This window comes from Dipteris shenzhenensis, chromosome 20 (assembly GCF_047967505.1).
Source record: "Dipteris shenzhenensis isolate YYH24624 ecotype China chromosome 20, Dip_SZ_1.0, whole genome shotgun sequence".
Classification (NCBI taxonomy): Eukaryota; Viridiplantae; Streptophyta; class Polypodiopsida; order Gleicheniales; family Dipteridaceae; genus Dipteris; species Dipteris shenzhenensis.
In genome coordinates this window covers 14055634-14071533 of record NC_141615.1, presented here as the reverse complement: position 1 = coordinate 14071533, position 15900 = coordinate 14055634, and the positions used below count along the sequence as shown (strand labels likewise).

The 15900-nt window shown below is 40.5% G+C and overlaps 1 protein-coding gene across 1 annotated transcript; it reads right to left on the bottom strand.

The window, feature by feature from the left end:
* Positions 1-8628: 8628 nt before the first annotated feature.
* Positions 8629-12641, bottom strand: LOC147889313 (pentatricopeptide repeat-containing protein At1g11290, chloroplastic-like). Its single transcript, XM_087391774.1, has one exon. It carries the CDS (start codon positions 12496-12498, stop codon positions 8629-8631), a length of 3870 nt encoding a protein of 1289 aa, XP_087247900.1. The 5' UTR covers positions 12499-12641.
* Positions 12642-15900: the final 3259 nt, after the last annotated feature.

Here is a 15900-nt window from a genome sequence, read left to right as displayed (position 1 = left end):
GAGAAGCAATGAAATCATATTTGTTCAATTTACAAGGGGGAATAAGAAATCAAATTCTCTCTTGATCCTACTATCTTGCCTTCCTAAAAAGCAAGCAAAGTTGTTTTTAGAGGCAACAGGTAATAAAAGAGCCCAAATTTTCTCTTGATCCTACTATGCTGCTGGCTTAAAGATGGATTAAGATTGTTTAATTTTAATCGGAGTTAGGTATCAGAGGAGAATGCATTATTGAGAGCTAATTTAGAAGCAAGGAGTGAAAAAGCTAGGAATAACTCTGATCCATCCAGAAGGAGACATGGGTAACAATGAAGAAAGGGACGTGAATATGATCCTCAAAGGATTTAAAGTTTAAGATTTTGAAGGGTTAGAGGAGGGAGCTCGTTGGATGGGGAACGGAGAGTTGAGTGCCTGTGAACTTCCATTCCCTCCAGATTGTGCATGCATGGCAAAGCCCGGTGTAGCGAGCTTCTCCATGGTGGAGTAAAGAGACGGAGGTGCAAGAGGTCTTGTCAGGGTCAGGACGAGGACCTTCTACTGAACTGAGTTTTAATTGAGGTTGATGAGGTGATGTGCCATCCTCTCTTAGAGTTTATGCGAGGCAAGGCTGCTAGCAATATGGACCAGGCCCAAATGATAGCAACGAGAGGCCTTCTTATTCGAGTAATAGCCCTCAAAATCCTCCTTCTTACATGGAGAAATTGGCAAAGAAACTCAAAAGTGGCTCCCCTGGGTGCTTACATGGCTACTCTCAGATGGTCAAGTTTGATTTACAAAATATAGGCAAGGTTGGCAAGGGTTTTTGTTTCTCAATACATTCCATTGATTTCACCTTTTGGCTCATGGCTTGATGATGATGTCGGTCTTCTTCGCTTGATATAACTTGATGCATGATGCTTTGTTCTTCCATGTGCCTTAATGCTTTGTGTGTGGATGCCATGCTCTGTGCTATGGTCATCTCATGCACGTGTGCTTTTGGCATGCTTATGACAATGATGTGTGCATTCATGCTTTGATTTGTCATTTGTTGCAAAGGTCTTACCAATTGATTTCTTTCAATATTGGCAGTGTCTAAATGGAGCTTACTATGCGCGGATGTTGCTAGAAGGGAGACTCACCCAACAAAGAAAGACATGCATGAAAGTTGAGTCTATCACAAGATGGAATGCAGATTGAAATTTGATCCTATCAAGAAAGAGCTTGAGAAGTTGGAAAATGGAGGAATTTACATGTTTTTCACTGGTTGAGTGCCCATGTTTGGTGAACTTTGGGCATTCTTAACCTTCGAGTGGGGTGTTCCGATGGACGGCTATGAAGCAAAGTTTTTGGGCAAGGGATTTTTCTTTGTTCATTGTGTTTCCAAAGAGCTGCAAAATAATATCTTGAAAAATCCTCTCATGTTCTCCGGCATGGTGGTCCTTGTGGAGTTCTAGATTCAGTATCGATGAATTCATGAACCTGGAATGCCCGCTATCGGTGGATTTCCCAACCATGCCGTCCTGGTTGGGTGCTACCGGTAATGCTTTGGGTAAAGTTCTCATGGTTCCAGATTCAGTGAGAAGAGTCTTTCACCCCAAGAGAGCATGGCTCCTATCGGATAGGAGTTAAGAGATCCCAACTACATCAAGGTTCATCTATTAGAGGAAGTTGTCATCACCCAAAAGGTGGTATTTAGTCCCTTCCAAACTCTTGATATCTTTGCCGCCAAACTAAACATTATGCTCAGAACTACCAAACTAAGGAGAAGAACATCAAGCTGGCATGAAATGAAAAGAAAGACGGTGAGATGGAATGCCATGCAAAACACACCCCAAGTTCACATCAGATGACACCAACCAAGGGTGTTTCGCCAAATCAAGGTCGATGCATAATAAAGGGTTGAGAGTCAACGGGCTACATATTTGGGATCAACGACTGGGGCTAGGTTGTAGATCAATATCACCTTAGTGACTTCGAATGGAGTATGCTATCTGATGTATTGGGTGCTGCTCCATAGGATTGGCCAAGAACCCAATCCCTGCTCAAGGTTGGCAGGTAAATCAAACAAGGTGGGTCTAAAGAGGATTACGGCCAAGGCCATGTACCAAGGTCTGATAGAGAAAGTGTCAATGTGGAACCTTCTAAATAATAAATGGAAGGTAAGAAGATCACCCAAGTGGTGGATGGACCACTTTCAAGAAATTTTGGGGGCTGCAAGGTGGGAAAAACCAACTTCCTTCTCTAGAAAGCAGTACATAAATGGCTCCCCCTAAGGAGAAGAATGGCCAAGTGGAAGGAGATTATCAATTTTTGTCCTCTGTGTGGTCGTGTAGTAGCGGATGTGTCTCACCTCTTCAGGTCTTCTTCTCATAAAAGTTTCAAATCTTGATGAATTTTTCAAACCTTTATTTTTATCAAGGCATACAAACTTTTGACACCAATATAAAAGTTTCGTTTCTTAACGAATCTAATACAAAAAGTTCATCCATGTTTCCATTCCGTGTTGCCTTGTGATTGCCACTCCCCTCCCTTTACTTGCTCCCTCTCCTCCTCCCCTCTCTTCCCTTCCCAAGTTCCCTTTCATGTCTCCCTCTTCTCTCTTGTGGAATCACCTTCACACCATTTGGTAGACACTTGCGTGACACAAGTGATAGGCTCATGCTTGCGAAGATCTCACCAGGGGTTGTTTGGGAGTGGAGTCTCCATCAACATTCCTCCAAGATCCCTATGACATATGGAGTCACCGCCCCGCGATGACACACACACATGCACGCATGTAGGCATGCATGCACACCTGTGCTCATGCATGCACACATGCACCCACACACGTGCATGCATGCACACATGCACATAGGCACACATGTCCACACATACACACATGTATGCGTACACGTGAACACACACGCATTCATTTTAGACATAGAGATTACATTTTATTTTTAAAAATTGTATTTAAAAGAAAAATAAAAATATATACACACATATAGTATATATGCCATGCATACACACACATAGAACTCATATTTTAGTACGCATGTATATAGGTACACACACACACACACAGAGGATAGTGAGATTGAATATTCTTCTATGTTTGCAGAAAGTGAAAGAGTTCTACATCTTTGGTGTGTAAAAAATATTGATTTCTCGAATTGCAATACGAATACAACTATTGACATTCAGGTAAATTGTCATTATTATTGTGATGCTACTTGATGTTCTCAATCTCGATGCCTAGGGAAGGGATTATTCCCTCGGTTTATAATTCTTTGGGGAAGTAAGTACACCACCTTCCCACCCACACTATGTGTGGCTATAATAATTATATTATATATTATCATACAAATATTTCTAATTTCTCATTCATACAAAATTGCTTGTTTCCAATCTAAATTCTTACCAAATTCCTCTCTTTTGGTGCATGTTCTTGACTTCGAGGGAGAAAAACAAGCCAAGTTCGATGCAAGATCAAAGGATGACAATTCATATGATTATAGTCCCTATCACTCACAGTACTATATAGATTGCAACCACGGATGCATTATTAGCTCTTATGACTTGTGAGCATAGCCTTATTTATGTATTTGTTGGGCTTCAATTCCCAAAAGGCACAATTCTTTGCACATCTCCAAGTCAATAATAAAATACAACCCTTGATATTTGCTAGGAGGATCAAGTCCTAATGGACCCTGTGTCATGTTTCATGTGTCTATACTTTTACTCAAAGTTCAATTGCAAGTCAATAGTTAGGTTCCCCATGCCAAAAACAGGACTCTAAAGTATAGGAAGCAAGCGATGAATGAATGAATACATCCAAAGGACTTTGAAATATAGGAAGCGATCAATGAATCAATGGATGCCAAGGATGAACAAGAAATGTGATGAGTAGAAAGTAGGAAGGATGCCTTACAAGCTATAATTTTCTCCTAGAAAAACACCTACAACTATCCGATGCCTTGAGAAGAAAGGAAGAGGTTGAGCTATCCTTCTCCCAAATGCAAGTCTCTTGTGCTGATCTAAAAAAAGAAATGGTGCACTTAAATGAAATCCTACTACTTAACTATGATAAGATACATGCCACAATAGACAACAACAATGAGTTGCACAGCAAAGCCTCAAAGAAGGTAAATATCAAATTTAAGCACTAAAGCAGGAATGACTAGCATCAAGGGAGGCACTTGTCAAAGCACAATTGTATACTCAAGAAAATGAGATACTCCAACTCCACATGCTTAATAATCAATTGCCAAGACAGCCAAAAGCAACTCAACAATTTAATAGTTAAAGCTTGCCTACACCTCAACACTAGGTAAGTATAAAGAAAAGTGCATAGAGCTGCAAAATCAAAAAGCAATAATTTTCAAATCTCAAGATCTTGTTGCAGTCCTCAAGCAAGAGGATCGTCTCGAAGGAAGAGTACACATTTAGTGGAAACACTTGCATCTCAAGATGCTACATGCAGTATCTGGTCTTGATTGGACCAAGCTAGTGAGCACAAAGACTCTTCGAGATCTATTCCAAAAGATGGATAAGGACGAGAGAAATATCTTCTGTGTCTCAATGCATGCGAATCTCCAGTTAAATCCTGATGCAGTACTTCGATATGAGTGCTTGTTGGGAAGTCCTCCTCTTTAGGTAGTAGCCAGAGTCCTACTCTTTATATAACAATCACCATCAACTTCCCTCTGGGATATAATTCTAGGACAAATCCTACATTGAATCTGACAATGCCTACCAAAAGCAACAAAGATATGCGTGAGGAATATGTGGTCTACCTTCAATCTAATCTCCCGTATCTTGCCACTCTCTTTTTTTATATTCTCACATCCCTCCCTAACTTCAGTGACGTCCTCCATAGATTTCCAGAAATCCATGCTAACCCATATTCCTGCCATGCCATGCCTCTCAACACTACCTCTTAATCCAAGAATCTAACTCCTACCATCTAGTAACACCTAACTTTTTCCCACCGCTTGAAAAGCCTTCCCTTGAGGACTATCAAGTTTATAAATCCATTTCCTTTGCTCTTCGTCCACTTTCCATCAACATCCCTGCTTCCCCCTTCTCTACTTCACTACTTACTTCCACCTCAGGTTTGTCCCCTATTATCTCTTCCTCTCCCCCATGACCACATATTCCTCAGATCTCAATTGAGTTTCCAATGGAAGGCACCATGAATGATTCCATCAATGAGCCTCATGAATTGGATAATCCAAATAGAACACCCACACAGGAGTTGAATAAGGATATAGACAAGATTCCCATGCTTGGTAATCCCATAGGTGATTTTTGGAAGCAATACCTAGATATGCAATCAAGAGGAGGATGGAATCTCTCTGGGATTTCCATGCACATGGGCCAAGCAAAAATCACTCTAGACATAAGCACTAAATTGGAGCCACAACCTGCTTGGTGTAGACCAAAATTGCTCAAAGAAAAGTACCCACTTGACTATTTATAAGCAACATCTTTATTTCAAACAAATCCCACATTTGATGCAAGACCGTGTCACTACCGGTGGGATGCCAATCAGCATGATTCGATAAGGAGACGCTCCTTGCAATTGGTCGCTAATCAATAGATACTCCAAAGTCAAATGGACCAGCTAAGAAACACTCATTAGATCCTTGGACAAACATACATTACATTGCACTGATCTTTTGGAGAAGAAGTTTGATAAAATATTTCCAACTTTTTGTGAAGAAAAAGCAGTCCGAAAAGTTACAAAGCTCTTGGATAAGCTTTTAGATTATTTCCCTTTGCTTAATAATGCAAAGGATTGGTATGTCAAATTTCATAAAGATGTTTGCAAAACTTATCAATATATTGCTAATACCCTGGAACTTAAAGGAAGAGTTCAAATTTTACACTCTGAATATTCTCATGAGGAAGATGATGATTCCGATTCCAATTCTAATTCTGAAGATGATGCCAAAGATGAGCAAGGTATTTGCTGTGTTTATTCCAATAATTCAATTTCTAATCAAATTATAAATGGTTCAAATCAGATCATATCCAAAAGTCATTCCGAACAGTCCGAAAGTAGTTTTCGACATTCCAAAAGTAAGTATGGAGCCAAAGAAGTCAAGTATGTGTGAGGATTATCCAATGCCAATTAGTTCTAAACTTTTAAATAGATACATGGAGCAACCCAAAAGTGATTTATCAAATGATGACATACATCCCAATGAGGATTGTTATCTGGAGGAAAATCAAAGTTCAAACTCGAAAGATGTTTATGCATGCTATGCTTTTGCACCATCTTTATCTATTGATGTGATGGTGATGCAACAAGATACCAATCAAAATGCAACATTTGAAGAGCCTGTGTACAGAAGCCCTTACAACAAAGAAGGTTTGGGATATGTTTCTAATTCTGAAGCAAGTTAAAGCAATGAAGCTTATATTGTTTCCGATAGTTATGCAATTGATTATTTGAAGATTGCATCATTCATGTGTGTGATGATGGTGAAGCTCTTGAGGAGTATGTCAAAGAGGCATGTGTGATCATTTTTTCTATCTTGGATGAACCAACGGATCAACAATGAAATCAAGAAATGAATCAAAGTTTGATGTCAATAATGAAGATAAGATTTCAGCTCATGATGTTTCTAATGATGATGTTCAAGTTGATAAGCATGTGTGTGAAGAAGACACAGTTATTCACTAATTTCTTTTGTCCCTTGAGGATGAGTATGCCTTTTGGGAACGATTTGTTCAAGCACAAATCCAACTAAAAGGAATTGAGAAGGTAGTGATGCAAGGAGGACAAGAACAAGAGCAGCCCAAGAACCGAAGAAGCCAAGAGGAGCCCTCTCTATTCCTCAATCTCACACCAAGAAGATGCAATGGTTTGCAAGATGCTAATGTACTTGAATCCGTAAGAGGTATGGTACAATGCATGATGTTAACAACTTTGTTTGCAAATTGTCAAGTAGCTAATAAGCTTAAGCCCCGAAGCAAAAGAATCCAAACATACAACAACACGATGTCATGGATGAGATATTATGCTTCAATGATAAGCATATGAGCGAAGAGGATGAAGTGGTGGATCAGTTCCTACTTTCTCTTGAACATGAAGCTGACGTATCTAATCAAGCTCAGCGCTCATTATCATTAAGCCACATGTTACAAAAGCAAGCAATTTGCAGCCATCTCTAAGTTAGAAGGCTAATTTAGATGTTGCTTTGGATGTCGATATGATGGCTTTTCTTCAATTGGGATGGGTTGTTCAAAGAGAAATGTATGGACAGCAATATCATCAACTTATATTGTATTTTTGGGAGCAACAGTGCAATCTACCGGCGGTTAGCAGTTTTGAGGAGCTTCAAACGCAGGTCAAATGGAATGATATGATTGATGTTATATGGCTGAGAGTTAGTCATATATATGGTTTATATCCACCTAAAACAGTTTTTTATTTGGATAAGGCTAACCCATTCATCCGAGTGTGTTTTTTCAGCAAAAAAGTTGCTTTTTAGCAGTCCACAAGTGACAATCCTTGGCAAAGTGATGATCCAATTGAGGGTGAGATAAACAAAGAAAAGAAGTTAGATGAAGATAAATCTGAAGACCAACTCTTTAAAGATTTCAAAATGCAAACAAGTTCATTTCAATCATTGGGTGAAGAAAATAGTAAGGACAATGTTTCGAAGGGGTCACACATTGAGGTGGTTTCACAAAGGGTGATATATCTGAAATGTTTTATGATGCTTTTACTGAGTTTGAGGATGAATTCTATGATGAAAAAGGTTATATTATGCAATCAAATTTTGGTTTATAGAGTCAGATCCTAGTGTTGGCAAAGTTCCAGTTGTTTGGGAGGACTTGAGTGCAAAAGCACAAACCGAAAGTTCAGAAACACATACAAACAAAAAATCAGAAAATGATAATGATGATATTGATGCTGATGTTGATGAAATGGTAAGGATGAAAGATGAAGGAAAAAGGAGGAACCCGGAGCCAAAAGAGCCCAAAATGGAGCGAAAACAGCCCAGAGGAGTCCCCTAATCGCCTCTACTTCATACCAAAAATATTCTGACACTTGGCAAGTGTTCAAGGTCAAAACATGCAACAACAAAAAACAGTTTTGGCATGTTTCAGACAATTCGAAAATCCGATTATCAGTCTAATTTCGGAAAGAGAGAGTTCTGAAAGTCTGAATGACATAAAAACAGTAATTTTTGTGTTCTTTAATTCAGCATATGTTAGGCACCCTCTCCCCTTTTCTTCCCATTGTCCCCTTTTCCCTTATGTAGTCATCATGACTCTCCACCCTCTTGTTCCACTCTACCCCCTCCCTTGAGTAGCACTAGTGCCATCCATTGCCACATGCATATGGACTATTTCCCTTAGATTATTATGAAACTTGGGTTCTACTCGCAAAACATGATTTCATGTGATTTCCAATCACCATGCTTTTTCTAAAGGGTTGAGGTCTCTCTGAATGCCAAGAATATTTTGGGCCGAGCTTTCACGATGTTGTGTCCCCTAAGTGGTAAGTAAAGGATTCCTTCACAAATAGTGCAAGCAATTTGACAGGCCTATAATCTATCTCAATTGCTTATTTAAACCTCATTTATTACTTAAATCAAACAATTCTCTACAATTGTTTATTCTCTGTATACCATGTCTACATTGCACAAGAACATATCAACACATATCAGTACAAGAACATAGACCATCCTTGAAATTATGGATGCATGGTTCGTCTTTAAGAATGATCTGCCGTCGTTCAACTCTTGATATAATCTTAGTTACATTGTGACAATCATTGCACATCTTAAGAGTTTTAGTCACATGGAGTGTTTTAACCTGCACTGTGTTAAGAAGCCCAACATCTATGGGCAGTTTCTCTGCATGTGCAAGTAAACTGGCTTCTTCCTCCTCAGGAGAACAGGGTCCCAAGACCAGATCTAGATTTGGCACATGCCCTTCTGTCTTCACGTGTACACTCAAGTTTTCTGAAGATGATATGACTGACTGACTGACAGCGTTTCCCACCAGAAACTCATGCACCTTCTTGTCCACCTCTATCAAAGCACTAGCAGATTTCTTCTTTGCCCCTGCGTGTTTCCTCAGCTCCTCAATTTTATAAGCATCGTCCCACTTGCCGACACTCGCATAGATGTTTTCCATTAGAACATATGAAGTAGCAGATTCTGAATTCATCTTGACAAGCTGCTGAAAGCATCTTGTTCCTACTTCAGCTTCCCCATAAGTTTTGCAAACACTAAGTAAAGCCGTCCATGTTCCTTCAGATGGCGGACACCACATAGTTTCAATAAATTCTTCCGACTCGCACAAATGTCCTGATTGTGCAAGAAGACCAACCATGCACGTATAGTGCTCTATCGTCAGTGCAACGCCATATTCTTCAGTCATTACCTCAAAATACTTCTGGCCTTTGAAAACAAAGTTGGCATGGCTGCATGCAGTAAGACAACTTGTAAATGTTATAGCATCTGCCTTTACACCATGTTCTTGCATGTCCTCAGCACATTGTACTGCCATATTACCCTCATTATTCTTGCTGTAACCTTTTATCATCGCATTCCATGATACAATTCCACGAATTGGCAGCTTGTCAAAGGCCTCCCGTGCTTCCGCAAGTGAACCACATTCCACAAACATGTCTACCAGACTGTTGCTAACTAAAGGATCTCTTTCAATTCCCTTTGTTATCCCCCTACATATTTCTCGGCCTTTGTCTATGGCTCCTATGCTGCCACAAGCTTTCAAGATGCAGGCCAATGTGACAGCATTTGGAGAGATGCCCTCCAGTTGCATCTTTTCAAAACATTTCAATGCTTCCTGACCAGGCCCATGTTCAGCATATCCTGCAATAAGTGCTGTCCAGGACACAACATCTCGAACTGGCAGATTGTCAAAGACTGTCCATGCCACTGAAAGAGAGCCACATTTGGCATACATGCTGACTAAAGTGTTGCCAATAGAAAGATCTTTTCCAAGTCCCTTTTGTGAGATCTTTGTATGTATCTCTCTGCCCTTGTCTATCGCTCCCATGCTGCCACAAACTTTCAAAGCACAAACTAAAGTAACAGCATCTGGAGAAAGGCCCTCCAGTTGCATCTGCTCAAAACATTCCAGCGCTTCCTGCTCAGGTCCATGTAAAGAATACCCTGCAATAAGCGAGTTCCATGAGACAATATCTCTGACTGACAGCTTATCAAATACTTCGCGTGCCTCTGAGAGCAAGCCGCATTTGGAGTACATATCGACCAAACTGTTGGCAACTAAAAGGTCTCTTTCAAATCCCATTCGAGTAATCTCCATGTGTATTTCACGACCCTCATCCGTGGCTCCCATGCTGCTACAAGCTTTCAAAATGCAAGCATAAATGACAGCATTTAGAGAGACCCCCTCCCGTTGCATCTCATCAAAACATTTCAGGGCTTCCTCAACAGGTCCATGTTCAGAATAGCCTGCAATTAGTGCGGTCCATGACACAACATCTTGAACTGGCAGCTTGTCAAAGACTTCCTTTGCCTCTGAAATTGAGCCACATTTGCAATACATGTCAACCAACGTGTTGCCAAGAACAAGATCTCTCTCAAATCCCTTTTGCTTGATCTTGATATGTATTTCGCGACCCCTGTCTATGGCTCTTTGGCTGCCACATGCTTTCAAGATGCAAGAGAAAGTGATCACATCTGGACAGACACCCTCCAATTGCATCTGGTCAAAGCATTTCAGCCCTTCCTCAGCCAGTCCATGTTCAGCATATCCAGCAATTAATGTGTTCCACAGCACAACATTTCGGACTAGTAGTTTGTTAAAGACTTCCTGTGCCTCTGAAAGTGAGCCACATTTGGCATACATGTCAACCAAACTGCTGCTGACAAAAATCTCTCTTCCAAATCCTTTTCGTGTGATCTCAGCATGTATTTCACGGCCCTTGCATATGGCTCCAATGCTGCCACAAGCTTTCAAAACAGAAGCAGATGTGACAGCATTGGGGGAGACACCCTCCAGTTGCATCTGTTCAAAACATTTCACGGCTTCCCAACCAGGTCCATGTTCCGCATATCCTGCAATTAGTGCAGTCCAAGACACAACATCTCTAACTGGAAGACTATCAAAAACTTCTCGTGCCTCTGAAAGTGAGCCACATTTGGCATACATGTCAACCAAAGTGCTGCCAACTGAAAGATCTCTTCCAAATCCCTTCTGTGTAATGTCAATATGTATGCCTCGGCCTTTGTCTATAGCTCCTATGCTGCCACAAGCTTTCAAGATACAAACAAATGTCACAACATTTGGAGAAATGCCATCCTGTTGCATCTGTTCGAAACATTTCAATGCTTCCTGGCCAGGTCCATGTTCAGCATATCCTGCTATTAGTGTGGTCCACAATACAACATTTCGTACAGGCAGTTTGTCAAAGACTTCCCGTGCCTCTAAAAGTGAGCCACATTTGGCATACATGTTGACCAAAGTGCTGCCCACAAAAAGGTCTCTTCCACTTTCTTTTTGTATGATCTCACAATGTATTTCTCGTCCCTTGCCTATAGCTCCTATGCTGCCACAAGCCTTCAAGGCACAAACAAATGTGGCTGTGTTCGGAGAGATTCCCTCCAGTTGCATCTGCTCAAAACATTTCAGTGCCTTATGACCATGTCCATGTTCAGCATATCCTGTAATAAGTATATTCCAGGACACAACAGTCCGAGTTGGCAGCTTGTCAAAGACTTCCTGTGCCTCTGAAAGTGAGCCACATTTGGCATACATGTCGACCAAAGTGCTGCCGACAAAAAGATGTGTTACAAATCCCTTTTGTGCAATCTCAGCATGTATCTCTCTCCCCCTTTCCAAGTCTTTCAGTTTAGCACAAGCCTTTAACAGGGCCGTAAGTGTGTAGCTGCTAGGGTGTATTAAATCCTGTTGCATCTTCTGGTACAGGTTGACAGCATGTTGCGTTTGCCCACATTGTATATATCCTAATATGAGAGACGTCCATGAATGTTCATTCCGATGAATCAACCTGTCAAAAACATGCTGTGCATCGTACAAGCTTCCACATTCCACAAATATTGACACAATATAATTCCCAACAGCTATATCAAGATCCAGTCCATTACTGCAAAGATATGCATGCACAAGCTTGGCAGATGCTAAATCTTTTACTTTCCTGCACTTCTCCAAAACACCGAGGGCCTCCTCTAAGCTCAACGTCTCCCTACCACTGACCTCTCGCAGTTGTTGTACAACCACTTGGACTCCAGGCCTGACACTGCACATGTGGCCGGGCCGGGCCGGATGAGGGTCTCCAGAGTTTGAGCATGAGTGCACTTGCTTTGCATGCCGACCATTATCGTTGCCACAGTTGATTCTCTGAGCCTCATTTTTCTCAAGCATATCCCTGAGCCAGTCATTCCAGCCGTGTATCCGACATTTAGAGGATCTGAACTGGCTGATCACAGGAAACTTCCATTCTTCTGTACCTGCTCTGTTTCCGTCTTGGTAAGGGCTTTGTGTTGGGGTAACCTTAGTCGACAACATGGGCAGGCAACCGCTTTGCAGAGAGTAACCTCAGTATGAGTATTGCCTACGACTCTCTCCATAGGCTCACCATCTTCTTGGTCTTGTGTATGTTGTGCTAGCACTATGGGCTAAGGTGAAGTTCCTTGTGGAACATAAAGGTATTTTGGGTTCTAAGGGATGGACAGATTAGTCTTTTTGGCCATGCAAGCGTCCTAAGGGATGTCTGAGTTGCTCATTAGTTCTCAAGTTAGTCCATTTGGTCAATTTGACCATGCAAATCGTGGTTAGTATGAGGTTTAAGTGTGGGTAAGTAATAGTTTAAGGGCTTCCAATGTCTTTAGGGTTTAAGGTTTTTGTTTGCTCCTAGTGGAGGTCCTAAATGTTCTTGTCTTTTGTTTGACCTCTTGTGGAGATCCTAAATGCTTCTGTCTTTCTTAGGTATTTCTCTCCAAAGATGGAGGCTCTCTTTGTCTCTTGTATGACACCACCACCATATTACTTTTGCCAAAATAGGCACGTCCCTTTTCCCATATTCCTTCACCTTCACTTGATTTTTCTCTTTTCCTTTCCTTCCAATTTACACCTATCCTTTCCCTTTTACAAGTTATCAGAAATATTTATCAAGCTACTTTACACTTGGTCTTATAATGGCACTCCAAAAGGCAAGGCCTTACCTTGTTTGTTATATTCACTTTTTTTTGGAAGGCATTGATTGGAGCACCATCTGACTATGCCCTTTTTAGCAGAGGGAGTGAGAATCGTGCATGCAGCATCAAATTTGGAATAGAATTAAAAAATTTTGATTGGTAACGTTCATACCTAGATAAAAATCCAAGGGAGGCTCAAAAGAAAACAACATGACAAGATAAAAGGTGAAGGACAAGCGATACCATTCCATTAGAGGATGCTTTCTTAAATAGGCAAGTACAAGATCAACATCATCTTTTTCTAGTACATATGTCATCACTCTATTGATGCAATCTACTCTACCAATCACATAATTTCTCTCCATACCACTCTTTCTCACATCACTCTAGGCAATTCTTCTTCAATCTCTCTTCATCCCTCTAGACTACAATTCAAGGTGGTGAAAATACATGTTTTGTGGGAAAACGGATGAGAACTTGAATAACTACATAACTAATTATCTTTAAGCATAGCTGCACATACTTGAAGGTGTTTAAAATGCATGTTTTGTGGGAAAACGGATGAGAACTTGAATGACTACATAATCATCTTTAAGTACAACTACACATCTCTAAATTTTTTAATTGGTTGCTAGTAATTCCTACTTTCCTTGAGGGATTGGCAAAGATTTGGTATGAAAAGCAATTGGATGCAATAAAGTAGAACTAGACTCTATTAACAAAAACACTCGTGGAGCATTTTAGAAGGAATTAGGGGCATATCAATGTACATCTATAGGTAGCAAGTTTGAGGCAAGAGGATGGGGAGATGATGCATTAGTATGTGGACCAAGCCACCACCCTCCTCGATGGCCCAACTAAACAACAGGAGTTGTTCAATTAAAATGACAGTATGTGGTGGGCAATATGGTTCTGAGAGCTCAAGATGGTACATGGAGAGAGAACATGCCATTGCCTAGAAGTCCAATAAAGTATATGTTGATCCAATGGCAAGTGTACTTTCCTCCCCCTATGTACTCTTGCCTGCACCTCCCAATCTCTGCCCCACCTACTGAAGAAGCTTTAATGAAGGAAATAGCTAAGGCACGGATGCCTAGAGATGGTTGGAGTAGCTTGATCTCCAAGGTAACAAGCCAATGTGGCCAATGTCATGTGCCATAGATACCAAAGGAAAGGGCACTACAATAAGTGTCCAAGTGCTCCTAGGAAATGGATTGAAAATTTGGAATCCAAACTAGTGGTACTAATGGATGGTGGTCTTAAAACATTGATAGTATAATCTAGATTCACCCTAGAATGGAGGAATTTGAAAATGTGCAATTTGTACATGTGCAAAGATCTCTTAATAAATCCAACACTATTTACAATTTAGTATTGGTTCTTTTACCATGCACTTGCTTGCTATATGGTTCATAAGCATGCCAAATATCATTGTATTTCATAATACAAAGAATCAAACCTTGTAGCGTGCCCTTTGGCCTATTTGTGTTTTGAAGCAAATTAGGCGACATTGCACTCGCTTGGGATATCCAATTTTGCTGACGTGTATTGTCAGAGGGGCGACATGTCGGTCCAGTTGAAAATTTTGCTACTCTTGTGAATTTAAATTTTCACACCTCCCGCCTATAAGTCTTTAAATACCACAACTTGCACCACCTTGCAACCTATACAGTACCTTGTAAACAAACTAGCTGGTCTTTACTCAGGTAGGTTGTCTTCTATTCTTTGCTCGGCTCACAAGCTAGCTGGTCTCTATTTCGGAGGTTCTATTTTGGTAGTTCACTGATCATTGCCATGGTGTCAATGGCAACATAGGAAAGCTAAAAAGCTTAGTTAAGGCATAAGCATTAGATTGTGGGTCGAGAAAAGCAATGGCATAGTATTGAAACGGCAATTAAAGACACTTTTGCAACATTTGTAGAGGGAGAAACATCAAGACTCCTTGCAGAGCAATAGTAGGAAGCAGTTGCCGATGCATGTCATCGGAGTGACGACCATGAGCTTAGATCAACTAGCTACAAACAAGGCGACATTAGCTATGTTGGTCTCCCCTGAAACATAAGAGAAATGGCTTGGGTGCACAATGTCAAAGATGTTGTCAATCAGAAGGACCAACGTGGCTCCAGCTGTTGGACGTAGAGCAAAAGCATCCGATCTGGAATAAGAAGGACATCTGCAAAAAGTAGACGAGATGCAAGAAGTTTAACACACACATCCTAGGTCAGTGGTTGCCAAAACCATCCCGGTGGTTGTCTGTGATTGATTTTTAAAATTATTTAATTGTTTACTTTTGAAATCAAGCTGGCTCGAACTTAATGTAATTGTCCTAAACCAACCCAGTGGTTGGAACATCATGCAACCATTGACTAGTTCAAGTTAAACACCGGTTATGTGATTCTCCTAAACAAACGTAGTTGAACTGAAATTAACAATGATATATTTTGCAATAGAATAGCAATATATTGTTATTGCCCAATTGATTACTAGCTCGATGGTTGAAATTGTTGTGTTTCCTAGTAGTTAAATTAGTTAAGTTTAATTTTCCAGTGGTTTGGGTCATATACCAATTAATTTCTAAACTAGGCTAGCTTGGACTTATGTTATTGTCCTAAACCAACCCGATGGTTGGAACATCACCAAGCTGGTTCAAGTCAAATAGCAGTTATGTGATTGAAATTGTGTTTGAATAGAAATATAAAAATGATCAGTAATATATTGTTATTGTCTAATTGTTAGAGCCCTGTTCAGGTCACCCAGGCTGGTTGTTTTGTTT

Excerpts from the sequence above, each read along its gene's own strand:
- LOC147889313 (XM_087391774.1), bottom strand. The coding sequence starts at position 12,498 with ATGTTGTCGACTAAGGTTACCCCAACACAAAGCCCTTACCAAGACGGA.